The 17,411-nt window shown below is 39.6% G+C and overlaps 1 protein-coding gene across 1 annotated transcript in view; it reads right to left on the bottom strand.

The window, feature by feature from the left end:
• Nucleotides 1-17,411, bottom strand: part of usp43a (ubiquitin specific peptidase 43a) — a 111,116-nt gene that overhangs the window by 87,247 nt on the left and 6,458 nt on the right. Inside the window, exon 2 of the mRNA XM_078280253.1 lies at nucleotides 11,084-11,242. Coding sequence (XP_078136379.1) covers nucleotides 11,084-11,242 — 159 coding nt within the window. The remainder of the gene's footprint in view (nucleotides 1-11,083; nucleotides 11,243-17,411) is intronic.

The following is a 17,411-nucleotide window of genomic DNA, read 5'->3' as shown; positions in this document are numbered from 1 at the left end:
CAAGCATTTGTGACACAAATGAAGACCAAAGAGCTGGGCAACTTCATTCACAGGGCAAAGTCAACAACTTTGTGTCATCGCAATACACACAGCAGCACTAACCCCATCAAAGAATCCAAATTTCATTTCTACAGAAGTCTAACAGAGTTGCAGGAGAGTGGGAGTGACAGGGGATGAGAAGGCCTACTCAGTCATTCAACCCTCACTAGCTGATATATTGAGACATTAAGTCAAGAAAGAGTCTTAAAAAATGACATTTGAACAGGCGGAATTATGGATGAAGCCGTCACAAGAAAGAGAAGTCAGAAATATATGTTGAGAAATATTAAACAAACAAAAAAAAATTTCTTTCTCCCTCCTCCTGTGTAAGTCCTATTAGGAAGGAAAGGAAATTATAGCTGGCCTTGTCCACTCTGTCCAGACTGTTTCACACTGATGAAAAATAGAACCTCTCAGAATCACTCCTAAAATTGAAATTGTACATCTTAGTTACATAGTCAGGTAATAAGTGCTGAAGTGAGGGTTAGTGTTTTGAGGGCCTAGCAAGCAATCACAGCAACAACATGCTTTAAGATTCCTTTTCCAACATCAAACATTTTCTCAACATTGCAACAGAAGCCCTCTTTGAGAAACACACAAGAAAGACTTGTCACACAAAAAAAGATGTCTCTTTCAAGAAACTTGTGCTCCCTCTCTGTCAGAAGGAATTTGTGGCATATCTGAAATGCCACTTGCAGTTACAATGGGGTTGCTGGCTGAGTGCAGGGTGGTGGCTTTGGCAGGGGTTATGCTGGTTTGATGTGTGTGAGATTTAGAAGAGGCAAGACGGCTGTGGCTGTGGCTCGGAGGTAGAGTGGTTGCCCCTCAACCACAAGGTTGGCGGATCAATCCCAGGCTCCTCTGGCCACATGTGAAATTGTCCCTGAGCAAGACACTGAACCCCAAGTTGCTCCCCGGATGCAGTATGTATAGCTGTCCACTGCTCTTAATACTTAGGATGGGTTAAATGCAGTAATAGAATTTCACTACATTGTACTGTGTGTATGTGAAGAATAAAGTTTGATCTTTTTTGAGAAGGAACCGGATCGGTGAAGGGTGTGGGCGACCGGACGGCGACTGAAGAGCTTCACCACAGAACCACTTCACCTGGATGTGACTTAAACATCAGGGGAAGGCCAGGAAATGGTGTCTGGTGGTCACTCTTCCCCTCCATCAGTCATTTTTATTTACTTTCATCCAGCATCTGGGAAGCCTCACAATGTCTCGCCAAAGAAATAGAATGGTAGAATTTTTCTGCCTGTTTTTTTGTAGTTTTGAAATGTCTTTATTTATACAACATTCAAAGAAAGGCAGTCAGAACATCAAAACAAAACACAAACATACATTATGCCAGGAGGATTGCAATTAAATAACAAATAAATCTGTTTATGAAGATATTATAGTGAGTACATAGATTAATGGTTTTAATGAGTTCATTTTCAAAATATAAAAAAGATGGTTGTCAAATTTAGACTTATGAATATGAAATTTAGCGAGTAACAGTATCAAATTAATGATGAAGTATTTATTGGTCTTGATGAAAGCACAAGAAACGAACCCAAACAATACAGCTTCATATGACAGGGAAAATTCAGATTCAGTATGTTGGGAAATAAACGTGCGGACATCTTGCCAAAAAAAACACAGGAGACAGGACAGGACCAAAATAGGTGACATAAATCTTCAGGAGCCAGTTTACTAAAGGAGCAGTCCACATTAATGTCCTTTTTGTATCGTTGTAGAAATACATTGCAGGGATAAAATCGATGAATCATTTTAAGAGACACCTCTTTTAACCTTATTTAAAATCACATATTTTAAAGGTGAGCACCAGATTTTCTTCCAGTTTAAGTCTGGAGTGAAGCTATTCCAGTAAGAAACCACATTTGGAACAGAGACAATTCCTAAGCAGTTGTGCAGCACCAGAGGGTATTGCATAACATTTTTTAGCATATTCCTTCGGTGGGATAGGAATTCGATATTTGTCTAGAAATTTAGAGTATGACAACAAATCGCTACTAGAATTAAAGGTCCAATATGTAATATATGTACTGTAATAAATCCAAAAATGACACCAATGCCTCATCAGATATTAAGGAAACATGTTAAGCTGAAATACTATCTTTTCTGACAACAATGCTAATGTCAGTATTTTTTCTTTTTGAAATTTACGTTCCGTGACGGAATTTATGTTTATGTTTTGGCCTGTGTGTTGTTATCAACTGCCCAGTTTGACAGCCAGGACGGGTTGCCAGATATACCTGTAGAAACGTAAACCCAGTGCGCTGTTGCTGTAACGTTAGTACAGCCATGAAAGCAGCACACAAGCGAACGGGATGAACGGAGATTGATTCTACATGACATAAAAAAACGGCATGTTTCTAACAGTTGCGTGACCAGAGATGTAACAAACCCCGGGTAAATATTGGAGATCTATTTGAAAGATGGAGACAGCTTAGAGCCCAAAAGGACGCGGAGTTGGCTAATTTTCTCCTGAACTGGTAAGCATTAGCTTCAGGCTAATTTATCACGGCTACAAGGGAAGGGCATTTTATGTAATTTAAACATTTGTGTACTCACATTGAATTATATAGCTCAAGTACCCGAGGTGGTTACTCGCAAAAACAATTGAGACACAGACAGTAAAGTGATCCTGACTGGTCCTGGCTAACGACGCCATGCTAACCCTGCTAACTGCTAACGTTACCGGAGTAAACAGCTGTTTACAACGTGTACAATGGTGAGTTATTTTAAGCCAAGAGAGGGACGCTTTGACTTGGGAAGAGAGGACCGTGAGTTTGCAGTGTGTTTAGCAATTGTTGCCGCAATTCTAAGCCAATGAAGTGTGTTCAGTCGGGTGGAATAGGACGGCAAGGTAATGCTATTTTTAGCAGTTCCTATCCTGGCGTGTGGAGAGGACGGCGAGGTTGTCGGGTTTTTAGCGGTTCCTACTGTAATTCTAAGCTGAAAAAGTGTGTCTGTCAGTTGGGTACAGAGTTCCGCGTGAGCACGGGCTTTTATGACTGTCAATATAGCCAGCATCTAACGTTAGCTACTCCGCTGTCTAACATTGTTGGATGCTGCGGTCTCAGCCTGGCAACCAACGTGAACTTCGAGTCTGGGAAGGAGGGGGCGGGGGAGACGACTCTCTCCAGTATTTTGAATTTGTACTGCAGTAACTATTTTAAACACTAGCCGTCAGTATTACATATTGGACCTTTAAGGAGTTGAATCACCAGAAAAATTCCATGGTCTAACCAGTTTTCTAAAAATAATGATTTGTGCTTGTATAATATGTCTCTATTGTTCCAGATATAGTATCTGTGTGGGGAGAAGTTATGTTTATAAATTAAGGACCAACTTCTGTGACGTCATCTATGATGTCCTAGGTGAAGCAAAAGGGGAATTAGGTTTTATTTCAATTCAGTTAACCTGTGACCAATTAATTATCAACCCAGACTTTAGTCTGTAGTTGGCCTTTCTGTGAAATAAAGTTTGTTTGCAAGTTCTAAGTTCTGAATGAGTTCAAAGCTGTTTTTAAAATGGCCTGCTTTATGTGTTAAATATTAACAACTGCTTCTCGACGCTCTCTCAACAACTATACTCTGGGGAAAGACAAAGTTGTTTAATTGCTTATTAAACTTGAAATATTTATGGAACATTTGCATTTTTTTCTGTTACTGTCATTCTGCAACAGCAAGGAGTTACTTTGAGTTACAGTTTTACAGTATAGTTATTTAAGAGGGTTTTTTGCTTAAAGCTATGGTAGTTTCTGTCGGCCCCCTGAGGAATTCTAAGTAATAACAACAACACTGTCAGCGCATCCACGTGACGCAAGCCTTCCTTCACGCCTATCTTGTTATTTTTATGTCCTCTTCATTTCCAGGAGTTTCCAGCTGAACGCTGCGGTCGTCCTTTCTCAGCGGTGACGTAAAACCCATCTGTGCGTGAATGTCACCGGACTACGCCATTTAGTAAACATAGCTATACTGAGAAATAGAGTGAGAGTTTTGTGGAGCTGATAGGCTTAATTAGCTTTGTATCAACTCATTTGGCAATGGCTTGAATGTAACGGACGTTCAGTAATATTAAATAGTTGCACACTAGAGTTTAAATGTTGTTCTATAAACACCTCTTCGTAGTTCTACAGTATAGTCACTGCAAAGGACAACATGTCAACAATATTTTCTGAATTATTTCATAGCTTTTGTTAGAAGAAGCAGTGCCACAGACTATGTTTTATTTTTACATAAAACACAATTATGTTTTTGACTGAAACAAAGATGGTGGATGTGATATCAAAGCATTGATGCGGTGATGACTAACACAGAAAAGGGAGACACCAGATCAAGGACTCGCAACCTCTCCCTTTCACCGTACCTGTCAGCTGATTCATGCATTCCCCTCCCCAGAGAATATGAGCCAAAATCACATGGAGAGCTATCAAACTCATTATTTCTGTCCCTGTCAAAAAAGGGCACTGACCCGATTTCAAAGTCTATGCAGTTGGTTTCCGGGGCCAGGGGATTTTTTTTCTCTCCCTGCCTCCACAGTCAACCCTCCTGGGGCAGAGAGGCCGACCACTATCGACATTTAAAATGGAATAATGCATACATAATGCTTTGGCACTGGTGAATGCATGCATTGGCAGACCTTGTGTCCCACTACTGTCCATAGGGTGAGATGGATGAGGTTTTAAATGTGTTTGCTCTAAATCCCACTTATGGAGGGCCTGAGGCAAAATGTAACTGCGCTCAATGTGCTCACTCAATGAACACTGGGAAATGTATGCCACTCTCTGATAACACTTAAGTTTGTTGGTTGAGCCATTTCTTTTCTCACCAACAATATTAGGATAGTTTTGCCAGTGGGTAAACGCAGACCTCTGGGAACTGGCGCCATTCACCTGCATGTATGGCAGTACAGAAAATCGGCAAACTTTTCCTTAAGTTACCAGCTAATGCTAGCTAGCTAGGTTGGCTGGCAAGGTGCTACTGGACTTTTATCTTCAATTTTAAAATAAATGGAGACCATAATTTACAAAATGAGCATTATGCTGTATTGAAGATGACTTGAAACTAGCAATTGAGATTAGATAAAATGCAGCTTTAAGGCACTTCCGCATTGCCTTTACTTTCCAGACCCGGAAGCTCTGTCCATTATTTTTCACAGTCTATGGGCCTAAGGGGAAAATGTAATGCACCAGTTCTGAGTGTGATTCTGACCTTTAACATCATGTAATCTGCCTGGCTCATAGGCAGTGGCAACATTGGGTCAAGAAAAAGCCTTTCTCACTTACAGCTTCAGCTACACCTCCCTTTTCTGACTTACTGGAAGACAAAAGCTGCTAGTTTGGCAACATGTGAGCCAACAGAATTGATATTAATCTGATCTTTTCAGCTAAACAAAACCACAATGATTTTCTTATGTATCTAAATAACTACTGTCACACTGTTTGTCCACAGGGAGAAAAGAAAGAGGATTTGTGAAGTTACTTTTGTTAGCCGGTAAGGAATGCTGCTGATGTGGTGCCAGTGAGGCGAGAGGGAAACCAAGCGAGTTTGGTGAGGTCCCAATGGAAGGAGGATTAACATTACTGAGCTGCCTCCGTGTGTGTTCACAGTCTTGTGTTACGTAATGTTACTTGGGTGAAGTTGTTAGACTGGTCACACTGCTCGTACAGTAGGTGTGCTGCACAAACAAGTTTTTTGTTTTGCAAAGGTAAACATATTCATAATGTACTACATCATACATGAGCTTGTACACTGATTTACCAGTTTATTCTGTGCTTTGTCCACCTCAATTTACATACGTTAATTTGTGTGAAGGGAGATGAGCTGCCTCTTTGAGTCTAATGGGAATCCAAATAAATCAATAAATCCATCCATCCATTCTCTAAACCACTACCTTGTTCAGGCTCACAGGGGACTGTTGACACTTGCATGGGACGATTTATAGTGTCCTGTTCACCTGACTTTAGCTACACAGACACATATCCTAAATCAATAAATACATATTCAGATGTGTCCATACTGTCTCAATGGAGGAATGTGTCACTAACAGATGCACAGCTGTCTTCACCAGAAAACAACATATGCAGACAACATGTTTTCTCTCTTATCCAGACAATCAATATAAAGCTGTGAGCAGAGTAAATTAGAAAACAAAACCAAGAATATGTACTTGTTTTAAGAGAAACTCATTACACCTGTTCCCTGAGAATTTTAACACACCTCCAGAGAAAAAAAATCACAACAGGAATAATAATGAGACTGAAAAAATGGGGAAGCTGTCAAAAATGTGACAAAGACATAGGTTATGCGCAGGTTGTAAGGATAAAAATGTAGTTACTACAATGTTAAGCTCCTTAGGAGGTCTGCTGTTAGCAGAATATTTATTTGACAGGCATGCTGTTAAACTCCATCAAACAGGCCACTGATACACTGAACAAACTGAAGAAATGATATGTTTAGAGACTAAAACGGAAGCCTAGGAAAAAAATACACATCGTAAAATGCAGAGTGCAGTTTAATGACAGTGTCCTCAAATTAAGGATGTACATGCATTTCAAAATTTAATGTTTTAGTCACATATACAAAGTTTCAACTTAGTTAAGTCAATGCAAAAATACAGGACTTTGACAAACAATCTGAAGTCTATGTGTAGGCAAGAGAAGAGTGAGGATGAACTGTAGGCTGAGGCGCTCTTCACTAAATGTCTGTGAGATGGACAGGGACAATTTTGACACTGTTACGTTTCTGTCAGCTCAGCATAATCCTAGATGCCTGTTTTCCAGGCTCCAGTGACAGACAAAGCAATCAAAGTCACTTTTCCGCCTCCCTCTTCTTTAACAGCTCAACTCAGCCACCACTCCATCTTATTGTCTGACAGTCCTTCTATCTGCCACCTGACTTCAATAATCATCTGACTTGTAAAGGTTCTGTGGAAGGAGCTATAGTCCTCTTTCTCTCCTTATTCATTGTACCCTTTACATGGTTTTAAGTGAATCAACATTGGCAAAAGTATTTTTGTCAAATCACTAAAAGAGATACTTTTTGATGCATTTTATAAAAAGAAAAAAAAATGTGTGAGAGTGAGGGGTCATTCATTATTTTCAAGAGGTTCCTTTAGCTAAATGTTGCAACATTTCTCCTCTAATATCCCCTTCCCCAGGTCATTTGCATGGGTCAACACAAATCAGGCGGCCCTCCTTCACTATCTGGGTTGGACACAGATCAGACGTGTGTATGGCTTTAAAAGAAAAAAGTAAATACGAGAGAAAGAAAGTATATGAGAGAGAGAGAGAGAGAGAGACTGTAACACACAGACACACAGATCCCAGTTTTAAATATCTGTACATATTTATATATAATTAATATAAATTTTACTATCTTTACATTTTTATTAGAATATACTTTGTTTCATATTGCTTAATAACTTTTGTGTTTGTATTTGCCATACAAATAGATTTATAAAATGATATACACACATCCTATTAGTGTGTAAGGGAGATTGAGACAGAAATAAAAAGAGCACAAAGAGAGGAAACGTGTGTGGATGGGCAGGTTAGACTGACACTTAACTTTTATTTGGTAATTATTCAATGCAATCTAAATGTAATTCTTTGCTTTAATAATAAAGTGTATGAAACCACACTGGGGACTATGCCAGTTTAAGTGTGTGTAAATGTCTTATGTGCGTATTAGTTTATTTGTGTTTATTTGTTGGAGATGTTTCGTACATAAAAACCAATAGAGGAGCATGTCATCTCCAGTTTTCACGTTACATCAGCAGCATAAGCACGAGTTCCCTGTGCTACATGAACAAAATCAATTTACGGGAAGGGGGACAAGCTTTTTTTTTTGTTTTTTTTTATTTAAAAATCAGACATGTTCCCCCCTGGTGTAAAAAAAGCCAGTGATTTTCTTCTTCTCTGCCTCATGGCAGCAGCGGGGGAAAGCCGGCTTTATAATACCATGATTCACTGGCAGCCTAATGAGAGCCACAGCTGTAAGCTGTTTATGTGGCATAAAGGCTGTCTCTATTAGCACTGCTGTCAGAGAGGAGGAGCTGGGCATTGGGTGGCAGCGCTGCGACAGTTCAGCTCATAACAGTATTCATTTACTGACAGGACTGGAGGTCGTCAGCTGGCAGCACATAGAGGCCTGGAGTGGAGGCAGAACAAGCAGCGCTGCCGCCAACCTCCAGGCCGACTGGGAGAATCAGGATGATACTTGGGATACAGGATGAAAGGTCAAAGAAATCAAATTTGTGGAATTACTCCTACTACTCCTTCCCAACTGCAGTAGGACAACAATCACTAATGGAGCTGAATGTCACTTGGCACATAATGAAATAAATAGATTCACATGATCTGATAAAATATGTTATATATATGAAAATATATTTCCCATATTTCTAGAGTTTTTGCTGCCAAGACCTGGTAGAGTAATGTGTCTGTCGACAATAATATGTGCTAGCAAAAATAAAATTACAGTATATTATTAATATACAGTAAAACAATGCATCGCCCTACCCATTTTCAAAGCTGTATGGTGTCAGAGACGATACATTAAATGAATAAACTGGGGCAGATTAAGTGATTATTTTACAACTTGCTCATGGTCACTACTGAAGTGCTTACAATTTCACAGTTTCATCTTAAATCAGTGTATTGTGTTGTGTATAACCAGGCAGCCAGTAAGGGGTCTGTTTGAAAGCATTTGATTGACATATGGCCAGAGAGAATAAACAGTAAACAGAGGGAACAAAATATAAGAAAAGGACCAAAAAAAGACTGCAATCTCCTGTTATGTACTGCTGTTTTATTAATGTGTATTTGTTTATGTCTGTGTGACTTTCAGAGAAATGCACTTCAGTCCAATATGGTCCAATACAATAAACTGACACACCAAATATAAAGTTTACTGGCATTTTGGTGCTTGGCAACTCTAGTCACGATGACAAGTCATCAACTCAATGATGTGTCTGCCCTTCATTCCTTCTCACTGCATCACGTCCAGTCCGCGCTGCTTTTCAATCACAAGGTTGCGAGGTCAACGTCCCACATCAGAGACAGAAACACTCAGAGAGAGAGAGAGAGAGAGAGAGAGAGAGAGAGAGAGAGAGAGAGAGAGAGAGAGAGTTTGGATGCCTTCCACTTCAACAGCTTCTCCTTTTCCATCTCACAGGACAAGAGTCACTGCACACAAAGGATCATTTCAGACTAGGGCTCAGTGGGTTTCAACTAAACTGCACAATGGCACTCAGAGCGCTGTAACAATGACTCTTCACAGAACCAGCTCCACATGGAGCTCCATTCAGTGGGGTTTACTGGTACTGAAAAGACAATACTACTTCTGAAAATACTATTCTTTTGTTAACATGAGTGAAGTAATTTCTTTGACTAGAATTAAACAAACAATGAAATGCTGTTGTCATCATTTTACAAGAATGACCATAGAGTGGATCAATGATTACATCTGCCATAGTGAGCTTTAGATAACAAGGTGGGAATTGCATCATACAACTGTATCCCAAACTAATGCACCGCTCCAATTAAACAACGGCCTCAGTGTTACATGTCACGTGATTCTGCACCTGAGCTTAGATCATAATGGCACTTTGCTGTCTACCAAAGCAAATGTGACCGGTTTTCATGCAATGTGAACATGCCAGATGGAGCAGAAGATTTTTGTCTCTTGCTGCCTGTGAAATAATATGTGCAGTAAAGAAAGAGACAAAAAAAAACTGAATGTGTAGAAGAGACTGGCCGGGAAGATCAAACCAAGAAGAAAATCAAACATATTCCACTTGGTTTCTTCCCACGTTGTTATTGGCTGATCGCAGCTCTTAGAAGTCATCTTTATATATCTTGCAAAGAAAACCAAACATGTTTGAAGAGATTAGGGTGTCTGGGACGGCTCAAGGATTCAGTTCATTTGTGTCCGTGACCTGCTCACATTTAATGAGCAGCAGGAATGACAGTCAGCACTGACTCGGCTCCAACATGGGGGGAGAATGCCTCTGTTCTCACAAACTTGTACGGGGCAGCAAAAGCTTTGCTTTCGTCTCCCTGAGCCCATTAGGAGACAGCCAACTTAAGTAGGAAGCTGGCTGTTGTTAGCATGGGACCAAGCTCTTGTTACCTGCCAAAATTAAGCTGAAAACACTAACAAAGTGAGTTACAATAGTCATCTTGGAGCCAATATCCTCAGACAGTTTAGTACTGCTGCTGAAAAGGTGGGTTATTACTCTGGTAACACTGCTGTTTATTACTGCACTATTAAGCAAGATGCGTGTGTGTGTGGTATGTGGTGTGTGTGTGTGTGTGTGTGTGTGTGTGAGACCGAGACAGAAAGAGATGTAGGAATGAATACATGTGATCCAGATGCAAGCAGCTACAACTCTTGATATGAAAATCAAGTCAAGTATTATTACAAAATGGTATTGAAATCAAAACAGGCTAGCAATAGCAGTACCTGCATTGACTTTGTGTTTGAAAGGGTGAACCTGCGTTGACCAAATCAGCTTCGTGACCCAGGTCATGAGATGGGTCAGACGAGGGTCGATTTCAATATGAATGGCACATGAACAGGGTCGTTAACAACTAGGGCGGGACAAATTATGTCATTGGTTGGAAATGTGTCGCAATTGTCAGAGGTTGCCAAAAGTGATTAGATCTTACTGTGCTTTAGAATGTTCTCACACACACACACACACACACACACACACACACACACACACACACACACACACACACACACACACACACACACACACACACACACACACACACACACCCGGCAGTTTAGTGTGGTCATCAACCCGTTTTGACAGTCTTGGTTTGAATTGACAAAATAAATAAAAATAAGGGGTTAAACAGGTGTCAGACAACCCTGGTACAACCCTGGTCATTGATGTGAAAGTATTAGTAACACATTTCACATTGAGCATTTTTTCAGCCACATCAACGCAACAAACATAAAAGAGACCGGCTCACTGCTTCAGAGCCTGCGGCTGCTAGTTAATGATGTGGACTCACCTTAGCGTTGGCTTTGGTCTTGCTGCTGCTGCTGTTAGTGTTGTTGTTGGGGCTGTGATTAGCATCTTCATGAACTCTGTCCAACAGCCAAAGGAGGAACTCGAGGGCATCATGCTGAGAGTTTCCCCGAAACTGAGAGCCGTACTTGGCCACTATGCTCTGAGGAGAGGAGAAACATCACAATGAATACTTTGGGTGATATTCAAGTCATTAAATACTGACAAAATTCCTGACAAAATGAGGCCCCGATCACATTGAACACAGGAACTCATACAACTCATGTATGTTAGAGTTGGTTCTGCTTGGAGCACTCAGGGGAGAGATGGAAAAAAGCAGGGACATTTCTCTTTCTTATCATCACTTAATGCAGACTCTTTTAAGAACATCTGCCAGGCATTACTTGGCTATGATAAGATCATGTATTAAAGTCATTCACAATTCTCTTTGGATGTTAAATAAAAAATGGGAACTTTTTGAAGAATAAAAATCGGAGGCAGAGCGTACGAGCGTACCTCATCACATGCATCATATTTCGGAAGACGTATGCAGCACATTAAGCCATCATCCAAAAAACATTTCAACAATGTTCACTGTATTTTCAGAAAGGGCTGCAAAAAATGATTACTTTCTTGGTTAATCGATTTATCTGTTGGTCTAAATAATGTCAGAAAATAGTGAAAAGTGCCTATTATCATATCCCACAGCCTGAGTTGCGATCAGGAGTCTTTCTATTTGACCGACAGTCCAAAACCCAAAGATATTGAATGTACTATCATGTATGACAATGAACAGCATCAAATCCTCATAGTCAAGAAATTGGAACCAGCTAATGTTTGGCATTTTTGCTTGAAAAATGACTAAAGCAATTATCTGATTTTACCTAACCTATACATTAATTTATCTAGTAGATGTTTAGTTGCATACTTATTTCTTACAGTTTTATTTCATCAAATTAGTAAAGCTGAGCCACTTGTTTTGAGTGGTTATGTTTAACTTACTTAGTTGTAAGTTCTAAAACATACTGGTCAGTCCTGACAAGCCATTACATTAAGAATAAACTGTAGGTCAAAGTTTCACTTAAGAATATCGAGGACACATCTCAGAATAAGGCAGATTACTACACTAATATCAAGAAAACTGACACCCAGTTTAATTTTCAGCACAAATTAAATTACTTAATCCAATTTTTTTTTAACTGTAGTTGTTTAAATGATGCACTGATATTGCTATATCGTTAGCATAACTGCATCAGTAAACAAAATCAGACACACTAGTCCTTATAAACCATGTGTGGTGCCCAATCCTATTTTAAGAAATTGTTCTTCAAACAATCATTCATACACTGCATACCAAACAATGACTCACACAGAGGACATCCAAAACCCTGACAGATGTTACTAGAAAAAACAGCCAGACTGTCTAATTCAATTATGAGGAAGGAGTTGTGACTTTATGAGTCAGACGGAGAAAATGACACGCAAAACTAATGACAGCATTAACGCTACACACGGTGGCTACTTCTCTCCATCGCTCTCCCTCTCTGTGTGTGACTGACAGGATCCAGCCTCTGCTCCATACCTCATTAAAAATCACCACATTATACCTGCAGTATCCCAGTATCTAAATATAAACACAGGAGGGAAGGACCCCCTCTACCTGATGGAGACAGCCCGCTAATAAGCTTCATTGCTATGAGGAAGCACCGACAGGGGATGGAGGGATGAAGGACAGATGGAGAGAGGAGGAGAGGAGTAAGTAAGGGAGGAGAGGAGTAAGGGAGGGACGCTGGCGGAGTTTCAACAGACCTGCGAGTGTTTTTCTGTCACTAGTGTAATTTTTGTCACCTATTTTTTAATTTAGTCTTATAGTCTTAGTCTTGTGCCATGTCCTTGTTAGTTTTAGTCATATTTAGTCATTCACATATCTTTTTTTGTTAGTCAAGTTTTAGTCGACTAAAAGTCTTGTCATTTTAATCTAGTTTTAGTCAAAAGAGAACTCAATATATCTTAGTCAAGTTTTAGTCAAAACATTTTAGAATTTTTTTTAAATAAATGATTTCTGAGATTATTTCTGATAACCATTTCAGTCAAATAAATTACAAAAAGTTATATAAATATCAAGCCTCTTCCTTATTTCACCAGTAAATTCCTGTTAAACGACAAAAAACAACCACTGGATAGGAAAAGGGTATTTTACAATAACTTTGAATGCACCACGAGGCTGGCGAGTGAACGCAACATATGTGTTGTTTTCAGACGACAGCTACAGACTGTCGTATGTCTCGGTGTTGGAATCCTACACAGTGACATACAGACAAAGTTTTGCAGCGTTTAGTTATCAGCATTTTAACCGTGTTTAATCCAGCGGCTACCTAACGATAGGCTAACGTTACCTGCTGCCAAGTGTAGTGTTAACTAGTGTCCCGTGCAGTGATGTTTCGGTTGCCTCTAACGTCCGTTTAGGAGCATCAGAGAGAAGCGCAGGCATTTAAGTGGCACCGAAATCCGCGTTGTTATGCGGTCCGGTAGATAACGGTCGTTAAGGCACCGGTCGGTGCCGTATTAGCACCGGGTCTCGGTACCCAACCCTAGTAACAGCTGAATATTCTATCTCATGATGTAAAAGTAGAGACGATTGTAGACGAAAATGAAGAGAGATTTTATCTTAGTTTTTATTTTATGCAAAATATTTTAGTCTCGTCTTTTTTCGTCAACAATAATGCATGTTAATTTAGTCTTAGTCAGCGTTTTTGGACACTGACGCAGTCTCGTCATCGTCTCATCTTAGTCATGGAAAAAAAGGTCGGTGACGAACATATTTAGTCTTGTCTGACGAAATGAACACTATCTGTCACCCTATCAAAAAGGACGGCACTGTTATGCTGGCCCCAAGATGAAAAGTAAGAACATGGAGGCAGCACAGTTTCTCAAAGCTACCGACAAAATAGGAGGGGCGAAAATACCAAGGCAAAGACAGTTACCAAGGTTGCGGTGAGTCTGGGCACAGAAACCTGATGCCATAAAGAGGTTATGACTTCATTAAGATGAGGGGATGATCCCTCCACTGGCCTCATGTGCTGTTTTCTCCCTTTGGGTGTGCGTGCGTGCATGCGTGTCAAAGCTAGAAATGGTAATTTTGCTCATGTCATTTTGCTCATCTCATTGTCTCTGGTGCCACACAGCCTCAAAGGCACTTAAAAAGATTTGGCAAAGTGGCAAGGTTGTATTTCCAAGCATCAATTATTTTTTAATTGAATTCTTGAAAAGGGAGAAATGAAAGGAAGAAACTAAATTAAAGTTATGACATGGTGAAGAAGTGTGAGGAGAGACAAAGAAACAAATTGCAGGTTATTCGAAATGTCGAGTTCCTCTGTAAACGCTAGCAGGGTTCAAAGCTGACCTGAGCACAGCTCTGGTGGGATCTTAAGTGTTTGTTGAGCAAACACTTCAGAGCTCGTCGAGGAGAGGATGGGCGTAAGGGTCAACTTAAGGGAGTCTTTTGTAAGAACTATTGATCAGTCTAGACCAAGGATCTGATTCTCAACCTACCCGTCCCTGATTGGTCCTGATGTGGTTGACTCAGGCTATTTTTCTCTTAATTCACTTTAGCTTAAAGCAAGCTTTGTTTCATTTATTGATTTCATTCAGTTATTTTCCATTGGATCAGAGCATGTGGAACAAACGCAACAGAAACATTGCTGCGCGTGACGCTAGTTAACACTATACTCGACTATATAATGTTAGCCTACCGCTAGCTAGTAGCTGGATTAAACACGGTTAAAATGCTGACAGCTAATGCTAAACGGTGTAAAGTTTGTCTGTATTTTACTGACACCGGGATGTAACCATCTGCAGCTGCTGATGTCGGAAAAACACAGACGGTTTGTTCAATGAAACTAGTAATTTACAGCTTCGTGGTGCATTTGCAAGTGCAAGTTGTTGTTAAATGCCCTTTTCCCATCTGGTGGTTGTTTTTGTCATTCAACAGCTATTTACTAGTGAAATAAGTTATTGTTATAGTGATTACATTATTATTAAATCATTTAATTTTGACGATATGGACTTAGCAATAAACAAGCCATTCTGTTTAGTACCCTTCTTTTTTTTTTACTTTCTTAATAAGTATCGGTTCAGGCACCGGTACCGTTTTAAAAGTACCGCTTTAGCACCGGTATCCAAACCAAACAATACCCAACCCTAATATTGACTCTAGATTAAAATGTGTGACTAGATTAAATCTTTGCATTCATTTGATTCCCAATCAAGATACACTGGTAAGAATTGCTTTCCATTGTTAATATGTACTTAAAAACTGTTCTGAAATGCAAAATAATAGAATTTTAATCATGTGATAAAACATGCGATTAATCACAATTAACTATAGAAATTCCACGATTAAGAAAATGTAATCGCGATTAATATATATATATATATACTTTTTTTTTCTTTAAGATTAACAATTTTTAGTCATTTTTTAAACGTCATACAGAACATACAATTTACAACATGAACACATCCCTCCCCTGATCGTCATCACCATCTACCCAGAAAAAAAAAAAAAAAATCAAGAAAAGATAACATGATAACCATAACATTCAAGGCAACACAACAAAATAAAGAAATACACTTTAAACCAAATAAACATATGCATACGTGACAACACCCAAAGCACATTGTATACGCTTCTCCCCAGCACATGGCTTCTTAGGAGCCCTCCAGAAAGTACTTTCCCCCATTTTCTAGTGTAGACATTCAATCCTGCATACCATTTACATGACATTTTTTCAAACGCTGCCACCCTAGCCATCTCACAAGCCCACTCGGATTGACGGCACTCCTTCATTCCTCCATCCTCTTAGGAGAATTTGTCTGGCTATCATCAAACTAGTTTAGACCCAACTAGTTTAGGATTGACCATCTCCCAGAACACATAGTCTTGGGCTTAATGAAACATGGGTTACTGCAATCATATATATACATATGGTCAAACGTCAATATGGAATGGATTAATCTGCGTTATTTTTTTTAACGCGTTATTTTTTCTCAGATTAATTAATTGAAATGAACAAGTTATTTTGACAGCCCTAATATATATATATACACATACACATATATACACATGTAGGAACCTACCATGTTTTGAGGGATTTTTATAGTTTTGTTTGTTTTGGGGGACAATCAAAAGTCTAGTCCAGAACAAACGGAGCACAGGAGTCTGATTTCTGGTACTGGCAATTACTTTTGATTTGATTTTTAGGAAAAATAACAAAACTAAAGAACAACAACAACAATAATAATAATAACAATAATAATAATTATTTTATTTTTATAGCGCTTTTCTAAACACTCAAAGACACTTTCCAGTTTTGGTTACAAACAGACAAAAAAGGTACGTAGACAAGGTTACATTGCAGACAAAAAGAAAAGGAAAACATATAGGTGCATGGACAAGCACAGGCAAAGCAGGAGAGGTGGGCAATGAAAGGAGGGAAAAACTGGAAAAGTCTGTTAACAGAGAAAAGCAAGTTCGAAGAGAATAAAGGAGTACTAGAATTTCTACAAACAATGAAGAAGAAGGCATGAAAGAAAGATAACAGAATGACAAAAGAACAATAAACCTGCGGTCTCCACAGCAGGGATCATGACCTCCCTGCGGTCAGCAGAGATAGGGCTGCACTCTGGCAACATCCCCTACTTCCACACCCACGTCTGTTTTAGTGTCCCGGCTTGCTACCCTTGCTTCACCTCACAACATTACCCCATCGTACCCTCACCAAATCCATCTTCATACTCTGTAAACAATGACACATCAGGAATGCTGGCAGGCCAGTGATTTACTATAAAACATACGTTAAGAAAATGCCCCTTCTCTCTCTCCCTAAAAAAACATTTCACCACCTCATCGTGGATGGATTTGTTGTTGACGTACAGAGAATGATACTGACAAATTATGACAGGGCATGACCTTAGAGAAACCACACACACACACACACACACACACACACACACACACACACACACACACACACACACACACACACACACACACACACACACACACACACACACACACACACACACACACACACACACACACACACACACACACACGGCTGGAATGAGGCCGGATAGAATCTGTCTTTACTGGCTGCAACATTTGCTCTTTCATTTTTCAGCAGCCTGGTGTTGCCGGCTCACCTCTGGACACAGGACAGTCATCACTAATAGTCTCCACTCATATCAATCTCTCTCTCTCCCCCTCACGCTGTGTTCCATCTATCCTTTTTCTGTCTTACACACAACCTTCAAACAAAAACTTTATTTTTTCC

This window comes from Sander vitreus, chromosome 2 (assembly GCF_031162955.1).
Source record: "Sander vitreus isolate 19-12246 chromosome 2, sanVit1, whole genome shotgun sequence".
Taxonomy (NCBI): Eukaryota; Metazoa; Chordata; class Actinopteri; order Perciformes; family Percidae; genus Sander; species Sander vitreus.
The sequence above is the reverse complement of the archived record's forward strand: the minus strand, read 5'-3'. Positions and strand labels throughout refer to the sequence as shown.